This window comes from Terrapene carolina, unplaced genomic scaffold (genome assembly GCF_002925995.2).
Source record: "Terrapene carolina triunguis isolate 2854851 unplaced genomic scaffold, T_m_triunguis-2.0 Scaffold674, whole genome shotgun sequence".
NCBI lineage: Eukaryota > Metazoa > Chordata > Testudines > Emydidae > Terrapene > Terrapene triunguis.
The window spans coordinates 265,394-283,606 of NW_020665025.1; the positions used below are offsets into that span (position 1 = coordinate 265,394).

General features: G+C 53.7%; 1 protein-coding gene across 1 annotated transcript in view; it reads right to left on the reverse strand.

The window, feature by feature from the left end:
* The window catches only part of LOC112115686 (short transient receptor potential channel 2-like), a 36,391-nt gene that overhangs the window by 3,545 nt on the left and 14,633 nt on the right, over positions 1-18,213 (reverse strand). The window contains exons 12-20 of the mRNA XM_026659760.1: positions 13,817-14,509; positions 12,223-12,429; positions 11,597-11,761; positions 10,507-10,681; positions 8,388-8,588; positions 7,066-7,228; positions 2,625-2,717; positions 1,786-1,978; positions 639-766 (exon numbers count right to left, since the gene is read on the reverse strand). Coding sequence (XP_026515545.1) covers positions 639-766; positions 1,786-1,978; positions 2,625-2,717; positions 7,066-7,228; positions 8,388-8,588; positions 10,507-10,681; positions 11,597-11,761; positions 12,223-12,429; positions 13,817-14,509 — 2,018 coding nt within the window. The remainder of the gene's footprint in view (positions 1-638; positions 767-1,785; positions 1,979-2,624; positions 2,718-7,065; positions 7,229-8,387; positions 8,589-10,506; positions 10,682-11,596; positions 11,762-12,222; positions 12,430-13,816; positions 14,510-18,213) is intronic.

The window sequence follows — 18,213 nt, forward strand, 5'->3', positions numbered from 1 at the left end:
AAAAAAAAAAAAAAAAAAAAAAAAAAAAAAAAAATCTGAAAAACTTCTAAAAAAAAATAACCCACCGTAATATTTTCCTCACAACTTTTCATAGTTGAAAAAAGGGTATTTTGGGTTGAAAATAGATTTGAACAAAACCAGTTCAGCCAGCTTGGCTCAGAAGTCATAGACTATCAGGGTTGGAAGGGACCTCAGGAGGTCATCTAGTCCCACCCGCTGCTCAAAGCAGGACCAATCCCCAGACAGATTTTTATCCCCATTCCCTAAGTGGCCCCCTCAAGGATTGAACTCACAACCCTGGGTTTAGCAGGCCAAGGCTCAAACCACTGAGCTATCCCTCCCCCCCCGGTGATTTGCTTTGCAAGGTAGCTGAACCCCAGGCTGGGAAAGGCCAGTGGCTGGATGGCCTGATGGCTAAGGCCCTGGATGAGGACTCAAAAGATGTGGAGTCAATTCCCTACTCCGACATAGACTCCCGGTGTGACCTTGGTCAAGTTACTTTGTGCCTCAGTTTCCCACCCGTACAATGGGGATTATCCTGGCTTGTGAGGCTGAGCTGACTAGCATCTCTGAGGTGCTCATGTACTAGGGTGACTCGTTGCCAACGCGCATGGCGCGGGCTGCGGAGCTGATATCACCTGACTGAATAGAAGAGGGACTTTGGTGTGGGAATGACGTTAAACGGCACAGGCAGCGTCAGGCCCTCCCTGAAGTAGGACAGGTAGAGCTTGGAGCGGGCGAACTTCCACTCCACGTCCGCATCGTCCTGCAAAGCAAAGGGAGGGGAAGCAGGTTGTGATCTACGCTGGGACCAATCCCGCCTCCTGCGTTGGGCGGCCATCAGAGACCTTTGAGGCCGTTTGTGATCTTCCCACCCGCCCTCTAGAAGCCCCACGGTCGCCCCCATTCCCTCAGAGCACGGCCAGCTGGTCTCACGACCTGCCCCCTCCCCCCGCACTTTGGTGCCATATAACGGGTGAAATGGTTTTGAACGGCATCGGCACATGCAGAAGAGAGGGACAATTCTATCACCGGGGAGAGCCGTGGGGCTGAGGCTCTGGGACGGAGCCGGCTCAGTTCCTGGGCACTGGCTGCGAATCTCATCGAGATCACAGGTATGGCGCTAGCTGGTGCAATGCCTGGGCATCCCCAGCTGGTGGGTGGGGCCTGATCCGCTTAAGGATGCACCCAGGGACCCTTCCCCAGCATGCGCCAGCCATTGTTCTGCAACTGGGCTGGGCAGCAGTGGGCTTACTCGGCGACGGTGACAGGAAAGTACTCTCAAGCCAAAGGACACATGCTAGGCCCAGTGGGGAAGCTGGCTCTGCTGCAAGAGCTGTGTCCAGTGCAGGGTCGTCAGCAGAGGGACTCGTACTGACCTGCTGCACAGAGGTGAATTTCACCCTTGTACACGAAGGGTCCCCAGTGCATGTGTGAGGGAGATATGCAGCCACTTCTGGGGTGGGGCACCAGACAGGGCACAGCAATACTATACACAACAGGATTAAATGCAGCCACTTCTGGGGTGGGGCACCACAGCCCTCTCGACAGCGCACAGCAATACGACAAACAACAGGGATTGTATTTTGATGGGGGCTTGGGGGAGGACGAAGGAGGGAGATTTAGGGGAAGCAGAGTGGAATTGCTGGCTATTTTAACAGGGCAGGGAGTGCCAGGGAGAAGAGAAGCTGCGTAAGAGGAGGCCCATTCACCACGGGGTCACTCTGCTCCAGGGCAGGGCCTGGGGCCCGGCCGCACTCCGGCGGGGCTCCCAGCGGCCCTCACCTCGATTTTCTGGAAGGAGTTGGTGATCATGGCGATGAGCATGTTGAGAAGGACGATGACCATGACGATGGTGAAGATCCCGTAGAGCGCCCGCCCCACGAACTCCGCCAGGCCGTACTGGGGCATATCCACCACACTGTACTCCTCCATCCCGAACATGGTCCAGAACAGGAACTGAAACGTCTCGTTGAAGCTGACAGAGAGGGGGCGGCAAAGAGCGGGGCCTGGTTACAAGCCGGGCGCGCCCCACCCTAACAAGTGTGCAAGACAGCCCCGATCCTGACCCCACTGACAGCAGCAGCTGCTCCCCAGGTGAGGCAGGATTGGCCTGTGGGTCCACTAGATCTTCCTGGGCGAGTCCTGACTCCTATAGGACCCTTCAGGAGGCACCTGCCAGCACCCACCTGGGCCCCTAGCAAGGTTTGCTTGAGATGCAACCTATATTTTCACCCCATTATTCCTCGTTAAATCCCCACCAGCACCCCACGCAACACCACTCCCTCCTGAAGTGCCCGGACATCCCAAACACTTGATCACATCCCCTCGGAGTCCTCATCACTGTCTTCAGCTCCTTTCACTCTCCCCACAGGCCTCCCAATTCCACCACAGGCTCCATCCACAGAGCACCGCAAAGTGCTGCCCCTCGGCTCCCCGCTCACGCTACAACCCCCGTTCACGTCGCTGGCATGTGCCCAGAGGCCAGGGATCGCCTGGATCAGGCAGGGGCCTTTGACCCTTTCTCTCAGCCTCAGGCATCGCTATGCAAAGCATCAGGCTCAGCTCAGCCCTGCCCTGAGCCGGGAGGCCCTGGGAGAGCCCTGGCTGGCACAAGGACGTACTTCCCCAGCCGCTGGGACTCCTGGTAGTAAACGTAGGTGTTGTTGAGTCCGCACAGGAACGCGGTGAGAATGATCATGAGGATGAACATGAACCTGTGGGGGGGGAAAAAGCGCAGAGAGGAGATCAGAGAGGCAGGGAGTCGCGGGGCCTGACCTGGAGGACCCTAGTCTGATAAGCCCTGTTCAGAGTGGAGATGTGCCCAGCGCACAAACCCACCACTGCCTCCCCCCAGCACTGGCACAGTCTCAGCCAGCCAATTACCCCTCTCCTCCTTTGGTACGTTGACGCTATATAGACACTGTGCCAGCATATATAAGAACAGTCCTATTCTAGCCCAGTATCCTGTCTTCCGACAGTGACCAATGCCAGGTGCCCCAGAAGGAATGAACAGAACAGGTAATCATCAAGTGATCATCCCCTGCCACCCATTCCCAGCTTCTGGCAAACAGAGGCTAGGGACACCATCCCTACCCATCCTGGCTAATAGACATTGATGGACCTATCCTCCATAAATTTATCTAGTTCTTTTTTGAACCTTGTTATAGTCTTGGCCTTCACAATTGTTAGAGGGCTTTCCCTTCACCCCCTCCCCTGGTTCTTGTCACGCAGACAGAAAGCAGAAGACCAGAAGTCCGAAGTGCAGGCAATGTGATGTTTATTGGGGTTAGTTCCAAGCAAACATGTCCACAGCTCTACACGCCGGCAGAGTCTGTTCCCCAGTGTTCCGTTCCCAGCTCTGACACCGCAGAGCATTTACCCAGTGTCCTCCTTCCCAGCTCTGATGCCAGAGAACCTTGTCTGTGTCCCCGGTTCCCATTTGCCCCATTCCCTATTCCCATTCTCATTTCCCCTTCCCCATTCCCCTGTTCCCACCTCCTCCTTCTTAGCAGGCCCAACTATACCTGCCATGCACACCCACAGTCTCACCCCTTGCAACTTAGGGTCATGTTCCATTTTGGGTCTGGGGTCTTCGTCCCACCCCTTTTGTACCCCATGGGAGGGGTAAGGAGTGAGGTTGTGCTGTGGTCAGGGATGGGCATTTCTTTGGTCTTCTAGTGTTTTATACCTCCCCGCCCCAAAGCCCCTTTGCCCCTCCCGACTGGTTGCTTGACTTTGCCTTGAGATAGGGGTTGAGGCAATCTTAAAGCGTGCTCTCAAGTAACACTTTAACTGCTCATATCTATTCCCGTTGTACTAACAAATCCAGCTGACTAGGCAGAAGTACCACTATAGTGTCTTTGTCCCTTGTTTACACATTTTAGTATAAGAGTATCAAAAAGTCAAACCCAAAATTCTATCCCCGGCTAACAAACAGACCTATATACTAACAACAACATCCCCTGGCAAGGAGTTCCACAGGTTGACTGCGTTGTGTGAAGAAATACTTCCTTCTATTTGTTTTAAACGTGCTGCCTATTAATTTCATGTGGTGACCCCTAGTTCTTGTGTTATAAGAAGGAGTAAATAACACTTCCTTATTTACTTTCTCCACACCAGTCATGATTTTATAGACCTCTATCATAACCCACCCCCTAGTCCTTTTTCCAAGCTGAAAAGTCCCAGTCTTATTAATCTCTCCTCATACGGCAGCTGTTCCATACCCCGAATCATTTTTGTTGCCTTTTTCTGAACCATTTCCAATTCCAATATTGCTTTTTTGAGATGGGGTGACCACATCTGCACGCAGTATTCAAGATGTGGGTGTACCATGGATTTATATTAGGGCTGTCAAGCGATTAAAAAAATTGATTGTAATTAATCATGCGATTAAAAAAATAAATCGCAATTAATCATGCTATTAATTGCGCAGTTAAACAATAATAGAATACCATTTATTTAAATATTTTGGATGTTTTCTACATTTTCAAATATATTGATTTCAATTATAACACAGAATACAAAGTGTACAGTGTTCACTTTATATTTATTTTTATTGCAAATATTTGCACTGTAATAAACAAAAGAAATAGTATCTTTCAATTCACCTAATACAAGTACTGTAGTGCAATCTCTTTGTCGGAACAGTTGAACTTACAAACGTAGAATTATGTACATTCAAAAATAAAACAATGTAAAAGAAGCGGGCAGCATTATCTTCTGCAAATGTAAACAAACTTGTTTATCTGAGCGATTGGCTGAACAAGAAGTAGGACTGAGTGGACTTGTAGGATCTTAAGTTTTACCTTGGTTTGTTTTTGAGTGCAGCTATTTAACAAAAAACCCTACATTTGTAACTTGCACTTTCACGATAAAGAGATTGCATGACAGTACTCGTATAAGGTGAATTGAAAAATACTATTTCTTTTGTTTTTTATAGTGCAAATATTTGTAATAAAAAATAATATAAAGTGAGCAGTGTACATTTTGTATTCTGTGTTGTAATTGAAATCGATATATTTGCAAATGTAGAAAAACATTCACAAATATTTAATAAATTTTCAAAAAGAACAGGAGTACTTGTGGCACCTTAGAGGCTAACAAATTTATTTGAGCATAAGCTTTCGTGGGCTACAGCTCACTTCATCGGATGCATAGAATGGAACACACAGAAAGAAGATATTTATACATACAGAGAACATGGAAAGGTGGAAGTAGCCAGACCAACTGTAAGAGGCCAATCAATTGAGATGAGCTATCATCAGCAGGAGAAAAAAAAAACAAAACCTTTGAAGTGATAATCGAGATGACCCATAGAAGGTGTGAGGATACTGGCTCTGTCAATCTGTCAAGCCAGAAGGGTACCCAGAAGTCACCTACTACAGGACAGGTCCAATAAAGAAAATAACAGAACGCCACTAGCCACCTTCAGCCCCCAACTAAAACCATTCCAGCGCATCATCAAAGAACTACAACCTATCCTGAAAGATGATCCCTCACTCTCACAGATCTTGGGAGACAGACGAGCCCTTGCTTACAGACAGCCCCCCAACCTGAAGCAAATACTCACCAGCAACCACACACCATACAACATAAACACTAACCCAGGAACCTATCCTTGCAGCAAAGCCCGATGCCAACTCTGTCCACATATCTATTCAAGTGACACCATCATAGGACCTAATGACATCAGCCACGCCATCAGGGGCTCGTTCACCTGCACATCTACCAATGTGATATATGCCATCATGTGCCAGCAATGCCCCTCTGCCATGTACATTGGTCACACCGGACAGTCTCTACGCAAAAGAATAAATGGACACCAATCTGACATCAGGAATCATAACATTCAAAAACCAGTGGGAGAACACTTCAACCTCTCTAACCACTCAGTGACAGACTTGATGGTGGCAATTTTGCAACAACAAAAACTTCAAAAACAGACTCCAAAGAGAGACTGCTGAACTTGAATTAATATGCAAATTAGATACAATTAACTTAGGTTTGAACAGAGACTGGGAATGGTTGGGTCATTACACTAATTGAATCTATTTCCCCATGTTAAGTATCCTCACACCTTCTATGGGTCATCTCGATTATCACTTCAAATATGGGGGTTTTTTTGTTTGTTTCTCTCCTGCTGATGATAGCTCATCTCAATTGATTGGCCTCTTACAGTTGGTATGCGTACTTCCACCTTTTCATATTCTCTGTATGTATAAATATCTTCTTGCTGAATGTTCCAGTCTATGCATCCGATGAAGTGGGCTGTAGCCCACAAAAGCTTATGCTCAAATAAATTTGTTAGTCTCTAAGGTGCACAAGTACTCCTGTTCTTTTTGCGGATACAGACTAACACGGCTACTCTGAAACCTAATAAATTTCAATGGGTATTCTATTGTTTAACGGTGCGATTAATCGCGATTAAGTTTTTTAATCACGATTAAGTTTTTTGAGTTAATCGCGTGATTTAACTGCGATTGATTGACAGCCCTAATTTATATAGAGATACTATGATATTTTCTGTCCTATTATCTATCCCTTTCTTAATGATTCCCAACATTCTGTTTGCGTTTTTGACTGCCGCCGTACACTGAGCGGATGTTTTCAGAGAACTGTTCACAATGACTCCAAGATCTCTCTCTTGAGTGGGAACAGCTAAGTTAGACCCCTACGCCACCGCGGCTCTGCCCGCATAACCCCATCGTGAGATGAGGCTGTCAGCCACGGAAGGGGTTTTCCCTCGCCGTAGGAACACTGCCGCCCCGAGCGTTCTTCCCTGGACCTAGCTGGACCTGTGCCTGGGGGTAGGCTGGCACAGGGGTCTCGGTCAGGGGGGTGGTTTTTTCACACCCTGGCTCTGATGTAGCTACGGCAACCTAAATATAGACCAAGCCATGGACGTGGATCCACAGGGATGGGGCTAAGGCATCCTGCCAGGGCAACATGGGGCAACATGCAAGGTAGCTGCCAGTGGATAATACGGGGTGCCAGCCCCCCAGGCTGCCCAGCAGCTCATTCCCCAAGGTGGGGGGGGGAGGGTAGAAGGGATTCAGCCCCTACCGGATCATGTCGTCGATCATCTTCCCGATGGAGATCTGCAGGGTGCCCAGGGACTCATGGGCGGGGAGGATGTAGGCCAGGCGGGTGAAGCTCAGCATGCTGGTCACCGCAAACAGCACCTCAGCGACGAACTGGGGGTCTTCGGGCTGCCACTCGTGCCGACCTGCACACGGGGAGAGGAACCTCAGAGACACGGGGCCGGAAGGCGGGGGCGGGGGGGGGGCCTTCGTCGTGTGGCCTACTGGATAGGGCGCTGGGACTGAGGGTTATTCCTGGCTCCGTCACTGGCCTGCTGGGTGAGTCCCTGTCCCACCCCGTGCCTCAGTTTCCCCATTGGTAAAATGAGGATAATGACACAGACTTGCCATATAAAAGTGCCTATAATTGTCATTCCAGAGTCACAGCCATGCTCCAGTTAGCTCCCAAAAAGCAAACGCTGCCCCCAGGGCAGGCTCCTCAACCCTCCCTCCTCCATCAGTGCTTCACCAGCAAGAAACAATCACAACTACCAAGGCCCGGCTCTCACCACTTTATGCCGGATTCCCACAACCAGAACACTGCAAATTCGCTCCCTGCAGAACAGCCTGACGCTGACCCCTGCTGGTGGCAGGGGAGAATTTCCTGGTTCATTTGAGCCGCCAGTATTTTAATTTACTGTATTATAACGATCATGTTTTCTTTCATTAATGTTGCTTCTCTGCTAACATCAGTAAATACGGGGAGGTGATGTGTTCTCAGAGCACCACTTGGGCAGGGAATTGACGGATTCCCAGCTTGTGAGGCCAGAGAGATCTGAGTCTGATCACCCAGCTACCACAGGCCAGAGACTCTCACCTACTGATCCCTTCACATCCAGCCAGTGACTTGCGGCTGAACGTGCTCCATGGGGTCTGGAAGGCTCCGGAGGGAGGAAAAGGTCCAGCCGTGAGCTGGAAAGGGAAATCTTTCAAAGCAGGGTGTGCAGAGGTTGTACAGAGGGGATGGGACGGCTCAGGGGGGAGGGGGGCTGGGGAAATGATCCAAAGCCGGTCACAAAGCCACTGTCCCTGCCAGCACTGACAGGCCTCCTTGTTGGTAAGAGGCCAAGGAGCAAATAGGCCAGAGAGCGCTCCTCTCCCCTGGAGAGAGGTGTCTCTGCAGGGCAAGGCCGAGGCCCATCAGTGGGGCAGGGTGGGGTGAAGCAGGGCCAGGCAGTACCCATTCTGGGGATGAATGTGTAGCACTAGACACGCCGAGCAGGAGGAGCAAGGCCAGGCCAGCGGCTGGAGGGGGCGAAAGGAGGCCGAGATCAAAGCCGGGGCGTCCCGACCGCGGCTGCTCACCGGCTCTGGTGAAGTAGTAGCACTCCGGCGAGGAAGGGGCGTCCAGGCAGTGCAGGTGGCCCCTCCCGGCGACCAGCACCCGCAGCGCGAAGGAGGCCAGGTACAGGCTGAGGATGACGATGTCCAGGCAGTTCCACAAATCCAGGAGGTAGCTGTGCAGCCCCTCGATCCACACCTCCTTGCACTCGTACCAGAAGAAGCCTGCCGGGGTGGGGCGAAGCATGAGCCCCAAGCCCCCTCGGGCTGACGCCTCCCCAGGGGGCGGGTTGGATTCAGCCTCTGGGCAGAGCTTCCCCCTCTGCAAATCGGGGGGGGAGTGGGAATCATAGATTCATAGATCATCGAGAGGTCATCAAGTCCAGTCCCCTGCCCTCATGGCAGGACCAAATACTGTCTAGACCATCCCTGATAGACATTTATCTAACCTACTCTTAAATATCTCCAGAGATGGAGATTCCACAACCTCCCTAGGCAATTTATTCCAGTGTTTAACCACCCTGACAGTTAGGAACTTTTTCCTAATGTCCAACCTAAACCTCCCTTGCTGCAGTTTAAGCCCATTGCTTCTTGTTCTATCCTTAGAGGCTAAGATGAACAAGTTTTCTCCCTCCTCCTTATGACACCCTTTTAGATACCTTCATCCTTCCTTCTTCCCCCTCTTGTCTGCCTTGCCTCTCTGCCCCATCAGCTCCCCCGTGCAGGGTGTTCGTACAGCACCCGGCACAGCAGGGTCCTGATCGCAGCTGGGGCCTCCTGCCAAAAAAGTCACAACGACTCCTAGCGATACCCCCGTATGCCCCCCTAAATTCTCTTCCCCCCCCCCAGGGGATTCACACCCTGGAGAGATCTGCAGGCTGCTCCCAGGCCCTAGACTGACCCAGCGCCCAGCCTTGCCCCCATGGGGCGGGTTTCACCATTGACTGCAACTGATGCAGCATCCGGCCCTTAGTTCTCTTACCTCTTCCCCACGGATCGGGGACTCCAGCCCTTTCATCCCCATCGCTGCTCTTCTCGGGATCCCCTCCCGCCGCCTGCATCCAGCAGCCCCTGGGGCACCGGGCTTAAACAGAAACAACCCCGGGAGCACGGAGCCTGCGGCAGGCGATCGCTGCTGGTGCTCACGGGAGGAGTCTGACCCTAGGGGCTCAGCTCAGCCGATTCCAATGGGAGAGTGTGGCTCCCCTCGGAGCTAATTGATTATCGCATCGTACCAGAGCCAGGGAAACCATCACCCAACTCACTCCTGCCGAGCCAGCTCCACCCAGCTGTTCTCTCTTCCCCAGAGCCCTGGGGCCCGGCATGGTCAGACAGTGTTGCCTGCTGGAGGCTAATTTCTCTCCCCACGTCTGTCTGCCCTGAAACCTCCTGTCTACGTCGGAGCTGAGAAGACTTAGGGACACAAAGCCCCTCGGGGGGCTGGATTTGGGACTGCAGATTATTAACAGCTGCTGCCTCTGCGCTGGCTTCAGCGCGGGCAGTGAGAGGTCTCGGTCCAGCTCCAGACGGGCGCGTGTCCCTCTAGGAACCGCCACCAGGCCCCGTGCTGGCCGTCTCAGCAGAGGCGGCAAGAATTCAATCAGCCCTGGAGAGGGAACCCCCACTTCACGCCTCTCGACCCGGCCCCCGCTGCTACGCATTGGGATTGGGGGGGGGAGACTGTGCCCAGAGGGATTCAGAGGTGGAGGGGCTGCACCCAGAAGGATTTAGGAAGGCAGGGGGGCTGTGCCCAGAGAGATGGGGGGGCTGTGCCCAGAGGGATTCGGAGGTCAGGAGGGCTGCGCCCAGAGGGATTGGGGGGCAAGGGGGTGGCACCCAGAGGGATTCAGAGGCAGGGGGGCTGCGCCCAGAGGGATTGGGGGGGGCTGTGCCCAGAGGGATTCAGAGGCGGGGGGGCTGTGCCCAGAGGGATTCGGGGAGGCAGGGGGGCTGTGCCCAGGGGGATTGGGGGGCAGGGGGGACTGTGCCCAGAGGGTGGGATTCCCTGGGGTGCAGACAGTTGACACAGGGCCTAGGCATCCTACTTAAGACAGCAGCAGCCACCTGCTTCTCCTTGAATCCTGTGCTTATGTAGTCCCCTGCCAACGCCCCTCCCTGCCAGGCAGCTCTTCCCGCGACCTACCGGCCACCCAGACCATGTGCAGGGAGTTCTCCCACACGGTCTGATTGCGTCCCAAGAAGATGTGATGCTTGTGCTCCAGGAACAAGGACTCCACCAGCAGAAAGATCAGAAACCAGAGATACGAGGCCGAGTGGAGGAGGAACTTGATCACTGGGATCTTCAGCATTTTGCCAACCTGCCCAGGGATGGATAGGGGGAGGGATAGCTCAGTGGTTTGAGCATTGGCCTGCTAAACCCAGGGTTGTGAGTTCAATCCTTGAGGGGGCCATTTAGGGATCTGGGGCAAAAAAATAGTTGGGGTTTGGTCCTGCTTTGAGCAGGAGGTTGGACTAGATGACCTCCTGAGGTCCCTTCCAACCCTGATATTCTATGCACAAGCAGCGGCACGCTTTAGGGCTGCAAAGAGTCCCACAGCTGCCAATTCCCCCTCCGGAGGGCAGAGACCCACAGCCCCACGCTCATCCTGGCCTGCACAGGGACCCATTGAACTCACTGAGGGGGGCTGCACAGATGCAGTGATCCCCTCTCCTTGGGTCATCAGCACCACCACGTAGAGCTAACAGAGGGACTCTATTAGCAGACAGCAATAGTAGGCTGTTACCCTACAGTGAAGCAGATGCTAGTGGAGGCCATGACACACTCTTAGCCAGTGTGTTGTGCAAGGATCTCCCTGAGCAGATTGGGGCCCAATATGCAACATACAGTTGAGCGAGGGGGAATATTTAAGCATAAAACTCCCCCTACGTGAGCATTTGCAGCAGCAAATCTGAAGTGCTGGAACAATGGAGAATGAACTCAGAAGGGGCAGAGATATGGTGGAGTTCAAATTCATGGGATATGGGTGGATAATTCCCACCCCGACACTGTTGGCTCAGTTCTAGGGAGAGAAATCAGCAGAATTGCAATCAAGTTTCCATGGGCACGTAGGGATTGCCAGCCTGGATGAGACCCGAGGTCTCTCTAGCTAGTCTCCGGTCTCTGAGGGCCCAGCACCGGCTGCACCAGAAGGAGGTGCAAGAACCCTGCAGTAGCAGATGTGGGAGAATCTGCCCCCTTGTTGGGTCCCATCGTGGCCTGGCAGGCTGCTCACCCATGACTTCGGGGCAATCCAGTACACCAGGCACAGGAGGGGCATGGTCAGGAAGATGGAACAGGAGACAAAGAACTTCCAGAGCGTGTTGCTCCCGCGCCAGCCTGACAGGTTCCCGCACCAGATGGACGAGAGCACTTGTTGGCAGATGGGATGGGCAACAAACTGATCCGGAAGGACAAGAGGGGAGGAGGTCAGGCGGTTCAGAACAAAAATATTTATAGCCACCGGTAGCTTTCTGTGGCCCCAGCCCTTTCAGCCCAAAAGGTCCCAAAGCCGTACACAGGCACTCTCTTTCTAAGGAGCCCTGACCTACCAGTGACATGCAGCCACCTCTTGGGTGGCACATGGTTTAGCCGCTGCATAGCTGCACTGCACAAGGGCTATGGGCATGGGGTGAAGGATGATCCCACATCCAAGTGATATCCGAGGGGGAATTTAGAGAGGAATGGTGCACCCTGGAACCAGGACTCCAGGGTTCACACCCTGACTCCCAGGGATCGTTAGTGACATCTCATCTGAAAGACTGTGCCTGCGGCGCCCCCTAGTCTTATGCTGAGGTATTGGCTCAGTGTTGAGCGCCGCCTAGGGACGCCAAAGCCTCCCAGTCTCCTCCCTGGACTCACCTTCTTCTGGTTGTAGTTGACGGCCAGCCGGAGCCGGGCGAGGTTGGGGATGCCCTCCTCGAAGGCCTGGCTGTCCAGCTCCTCCTCCTCCTCCTCGCTGTCCCCCAGGTCGTTCAGCACGGCTGTCACCTCGCTCTGGTTACGGCACATACCCAGCAGCTCAAAGGCAAACTCCTGGCTCAGGAGCTCCAGGCTGAGGTACTCTGGCTGCGGGAGGGGGACAGGCGGGTGGGGCAAGGGGACAGTACCTGAGCACAGGTCCCATCACCTTCTACTGCTGCAAGGGTTTTCCTTGTGCTCTTTGTCTCTGGTCGGTCACGGCTTTGCCTCCTTTATTTGCGCAGGGGGGTGGACTTGCTGACCTCTCAAACTCCCTTCCAGGCCTACATTTCTATGACTGTATGACCTTAGTCAAGAGGGGCCATTTCTGTGGGCTCCCTCCCATAACAGCACAACAAGGGGTGCTCAGAATGAGAGGGCTGCAAATTTACAAATGTACAATTAACCTGTGGAACTCCCTGCTGCAGGGTGGGAGAGCGGCAAATATCTCAGCCAGGTTCAATAGAGGATTCGGCTCCCGTGGGTTCCAGGATGCACATGTTTGAACATCTCCCTGGAGTGGAATCAGGGGTGTAGCGGGGTGGTTACCCCGCTCCTGCCCTGAAGGGCTTAAAACAGCCCTGGGAGAGGGCTGTGGCAGGGGAAAAGCTGGGCTGATTGGGGAAGCAGCCGCAGCTGGGCCACGCCCCAATCAGGCCCCAGCTGGCCTGTATAAAAAGGCTGTGAGCCGGAGTCCCAAGAGGAGTCTCTCTCCAGGCTGGGAGACAGCAGGGCCTGGCTGCCTGCAGGAAGGGTACTGGGAGTGAGGCAGGCCTGGGGAGAGCCAGAGGAGCAGGGGAGCTCCAGGCTGGCAACTCCCCAGGCTGCAGGGTCTGGTCCAAGGCCCATAGAGACACTGGGAGGCAGAGGAAGGCAGCAGGTCCGAACCCCCTTGCCTATGATGAGTGGCTTTACACTGCAGTCTGCCCCAGGGACTTGGTGATGACTGGCAGTAGCCCAGACTGAGGCAAGGTGGAGATAGAGGGTTGGGGGTTTCCCAGAGAGGGGAGACCCATAGAGACTGGTGGGGGTATTGCCAGAGGGCAGCCCCAGGGTAAAGGGGCACCGGGTCCTGGGAGGGACACGGGGGCCAGCGGTAGCGGGACACCGGCCTGCAGAGGGCGCTCCAGAGGCTGGAACAGCTAATTCCCGAGATGACCAGCAGGAGGCGCCGCAGCGGAGTCCTGCACACCTACGGGGGAGGCAAAATTCGTTCTCTCCCTTCCCCTCCCCCTGGCTCACACTGGGGAGGGACGATGACTGTGTTAAACCCCCAGGGTCCAAATTCAGAGCTGGTACAAGCAGGTGTAACTCCACTGAAATCTAGCATGTTGCACCTGCCTCTCTTCACTCCCTGGGTCCTGCAGACCCGTCACCCCAGGGGAGGTGGAACCTTGTATTCTGAGCACAGAACCACGGCTACCCGCAGAACAAGGATGGACGGAGAGTGGAACCGAGACCCCAGCCTTGGCATGGGGACCGCGGAGAGCCTCACCTTGAACTCCGGCTCCTTGCAGGAGAGGCGCTGCAGCTCCCGGCAGAGCTTGAAGGCGGTCAGCATGGCATCCTCGCTGGTGATGGAGAGGTAGGCCCGGCTGGCGATGCCCTTGTAGGTGTTGATGCGGAAGAGGGAAAACTTGAGCAGGTCGTACTTGCGGCCGTTGCTGCACTCCAGGCAGGTGCAGGAGATCTTGTGGGGCCGGGGGATGGCGTGGCCTTTCTGCACCAGCATGTCCACGATCTCGTAGAGGTCCTTCTCGCAGGCCAGGGTGAGCGGCGTCACGCCAGGGGCGAAGCGGGCGTTGTCGATGGAGCGGTCGAAGAAGGCCAAGGAGAAGGACTTGATGTCCATCTTGATGCTCTTTTCCTGGTCCAGCCGGTCCAGCAGCAGCTTCACCACCTGGGGCTGGTTGGTGTCCACGGCGACCAGCAGGGCCTCGTGGATCTGGCGGAAGTCGAACTTGACGTAGCGCAGCAGGGTCCCAGTGATCTCCCCACCGCCCACGCGGATGGCCAGGTTGAGGGCTTCCCGCCACGCGCGGTCCTCACTGTCGGCCTGCTGCTGCAGGATCCCGTCGCTCCCCTGCAGCAGCTGCTGCACCCGCGACAGGTCCCCCTCCTGGATGGCGTCGAGGAGCTCGCTGGGGAACCTCAGCTTCCTGTTGACTATCTCCCTCCAGCTGGGTTGCTGCGAGGGGCAGAGAGTGGCACAGTGGTGGGCCTGCCTCTATGGAACCCCCACCTGGAGCCAGGGCTCTGCCGCTGGCAGGCTCACAGCACCAGCTCCTTGGAAAGGAGCCCACAAGCTGCTGGAGCCCTGGCTAGAGCTGGGGATTGGGCTGCCTGAGAATGGCAAGCTCCTTTCTGCTGAGCAAAATTGATGCTCTCCTCAGTTTCACGCGTGCTAGGCAATAGCAGCCACAGACAGTCCATTTCACATGCGTCTTTCACCAACGCCGTAGTGTGGGGGTTTGGAAATGGCATTTTTAGGGAGCTCCAGTTTGCCAGGAAATTTCAGGAAATTTGCTTTCATTCCAAATTGGAACAAAACCCCAAATCCCCGGTGAACCCAAATCCCTGGAGCGTGGCCAGCTGCACCCAGGCGTTCTGAATTCCACCCCCTGCTCTAGCCACTAGAGCACTTTTCCTCCCAGAGAGGAGCCCAGACGTCCTGAAGCTCAGTCCCGATTTAGCCATCAGATCTCGTCCCTCCTATGAGTAGCTAGTAGCATCCTGAGGTCTGCAGGGCGGCTATGCCTGGAGAACTCGCAAACCGAGGTAACCTGGATGTATCTGGCTCTCAGTTATGCTGGAGCGAAGCCAGAGTCGCTCCATTGAGGTCTGTGGAATTACTCCAGGGACGTACCTGAGAGCAGAACCCAGCCCCTCCCTGCGGCTGTCACTTGGTTGGAGCTACCCAACCATGAATTCGGCTCAAGGATACGGGCTGGAGCGTCTGGCGTCCAGTGGTTCTTTCCCATTTAGGAGGGCCGGGCTGCTGCTGGGGAGACTGGCCTGGCTTGAACTTTCCCTTCTGTCCCCCAAACCGTCAGCCCTTGCCACCATTGGATTGTTGTTGTTTTTTACCTCAGTGCTAAGAGGCCCCAGGTGAGATCCCTCCCCCCCCCATGCTAGGTGCTGTACGTACCCACAGCCAGTCCCTGCATCCAAGAGTTTACAGCTTAAAGGGACAAGACAGAGAGAGGAAGCTGAAGTTTTATTCTTCCCCTTTAGAGATGGGGAGAGAGATTAAGGGACGTGCACGAGGTCTTGCCCCCAGAGTCTGCAGCCGAGGCAAACCCCTGTCCAGGGCCTTGCACACAAGATATCAGAACCCGAGTCAGGGAACTGAAATTCCCCCAGCTAGCCAGGCCGTCCCAGGCCACCTCCTCACCCACCGCGCTCTCTCATTTTGGATCCAGCAGCTCTTTTCAGACCCAGCCTCGCCCCCTCGGCTCCTCGCTGCCACTCTAGCTGCCGAGCAGCAGCAGTGGCGGGAAGCAGAAGTATGTTGGAAGGGGGGATGAGAGAGACCTGCTGCTGGCTGGGAACCCCTTTCCATTCATCCTCCCCTTCCAGGCTCAGATTGCAGCTCCCTGCTTAACGTAACACACGCTGCCTGGGGAGAAACGTGGTGGCACTGACTAATTACCTGCTGCCTAATTAGCTCCCCAGGCTTCATTAAGCACGCCTGATTGAATTCACAGCTTGGATATTACACAGCACCTCGACTGCATTAGAGCCAAATGGGGCTGGAAACCAGCCAGTGCTCTTTAAAGAACAAAAAACAAGGTGGGGGCTGGGTGCCGGGCTCAGGAACAGCTGCTCAGAAGGGCCCTGCCAGATACAGCAACAGCCTGCGGTGGGGAGAACAGTTCAGAGAGCATTCACAGTGGCAGAGTTGGGTACAGCCCCTCTAGAGGCTGGTTCACCTGAAGGATAACAACCTACCACCACTGCCAGCAAATGGAGTCACTCCTTTAGCTCAAGTGGTAGGGGGGCTGTGCTGTGGCACTTGTATTCTGAGGTTCAAACCCGGATGGGAGCAGGCTGTATCATTTGGTTCATATCTAAATCCCTGTCGTGCTCACATCCTAGGAATATGTACAAGGAACAGAAGAGGTGAAGGAGTGAATTCCACGGGACTATCTGCACCAGGCACCTGATTGTGAGAGTGATGCTTATCCAATCAGGTAAGAGAAACAATGGCATGTGACTTCAGCACCCAATTGGAACTAACCAACTCAGCTTGGTACTTGACCATTTGCAAGGAACTAGTTGCAAAGGAGCTCTGGCTGGAGAATAATTCAGCCTGTCACATTGGCTAAGTGATCTCAGAGATCGGAGAAGTCAGGAGAGCTAGGTTCAGTTCCCGGCTCTGCAATTGACTCACTAGGTGTTGTGGGGCAAGTCACGTCCCTGCTCTGTGCCTCAGTTTTCCCACCTGTAAAAAGGGGGGAATTAAACTCGGAGAATGTCAGAGATCTAAATGGGCTATAGTAGCACCACACAGAAAGGTGGCATGGGGAGATCACTGTAATTAACGCAGCCTTTAAGGCCAGAAGGAACCAGCATGATCATCTAGTCTGACCTCCTGCACATCACAGGCCACAGAACCTCACCCACCCGCTCCTGGAATAGACCCCGAACCTCTGGCTTAGTTACTGACGTCCTTAAATCATGGTTTAAAGACTTCAAGTTACAGACAATTCACCATTTATACTAATTCAAACCAGCAAGCGACCCGTGCCCCACGCTGCAGAGGAAGGTGAAACCCCCTCCAGGATCTCTGCCAATCTGACCTGGGGGAAATTCCTTCCTGACCCCAAATAGGGGGATCAGTTAGACCCTGAGCATATGGGCAAGACTCACCAGCCAGACACCTGGGAAAGAATTCTCTGTAGTAACTCAGAGCCCTCCCCATCTAGCATCCCATCAGCGACCGCTGGGGACATTTGCTACTAGCAGTCACAGATTGCCTACAGTGGCACATGAGCCATCTCATCAGACCAGCCCTCCATAGACTTCTCACGGTCCAGAACCTCAATATACCTGATCTCAGTCACTTGCAAATGACATAGAAGCAGGTCTGTGGGGCAGGACAGAGGTACAGTCTGGGATTGCAAAAAGAATGTCCCATGTTCAAGGGGACAGCTGCTCAGATGGCTAAGCTGTTGCATCATTACCTGTTGCACAAACAGAGAGAGAGAGAGGTAGCTTTCATGTTAACCCCAGAACTTCTGCAGTGTCCTCCGCTTCTTTCGAGTGTGACTGATCAATATTTTCACCTCCGAGGTTGGGTTATTAACAGTAACTAAATACACAGGACAACATATTCATTTTATATTTCCAGATGCTCCTGTCTAGATGGACTCCAAAGCACCTCAATGTGTAACATACAGCACCACCAAATGCAGCCACCTCTGGGGTGGAGGGAAGCAGCTGAGCAGAGCACAGTACAACTGTGTGCATTAGGGCGTGGGGGATATTTTGGATAAGGGTTCCCGAGCAAATCCTCACCACTTACAAGCATGAATTCAAAGCATGTTACCAATATCAAATCCTTAAAATTCACCCCAGGCCTGGACATTAGTTCATTGGCCCCATTTTAGAGATGTGGAGATCAAGGTGCAAGAGAGGCAAATGATTTAGCAGCAGAGATGGGATTAGAAAGCAGGAGTTCCTAGCTCCCAGATCAACGGACTGTACCTCCCTCCCCCTGGGTCCTTAAAACCCAGGCGGCACCAGCAAGATCCAGCCACACACTGCCTGGAAGTCAGTACCTCTGCAGCCCCTTGGAAGGATGAATCATAGAATATTAGGGTTGGAAAAGACCTCAGGAGGTCATCTAGTCCCACCCCTTGCTCAAAGCAGGACCAATCCCCAGACAGA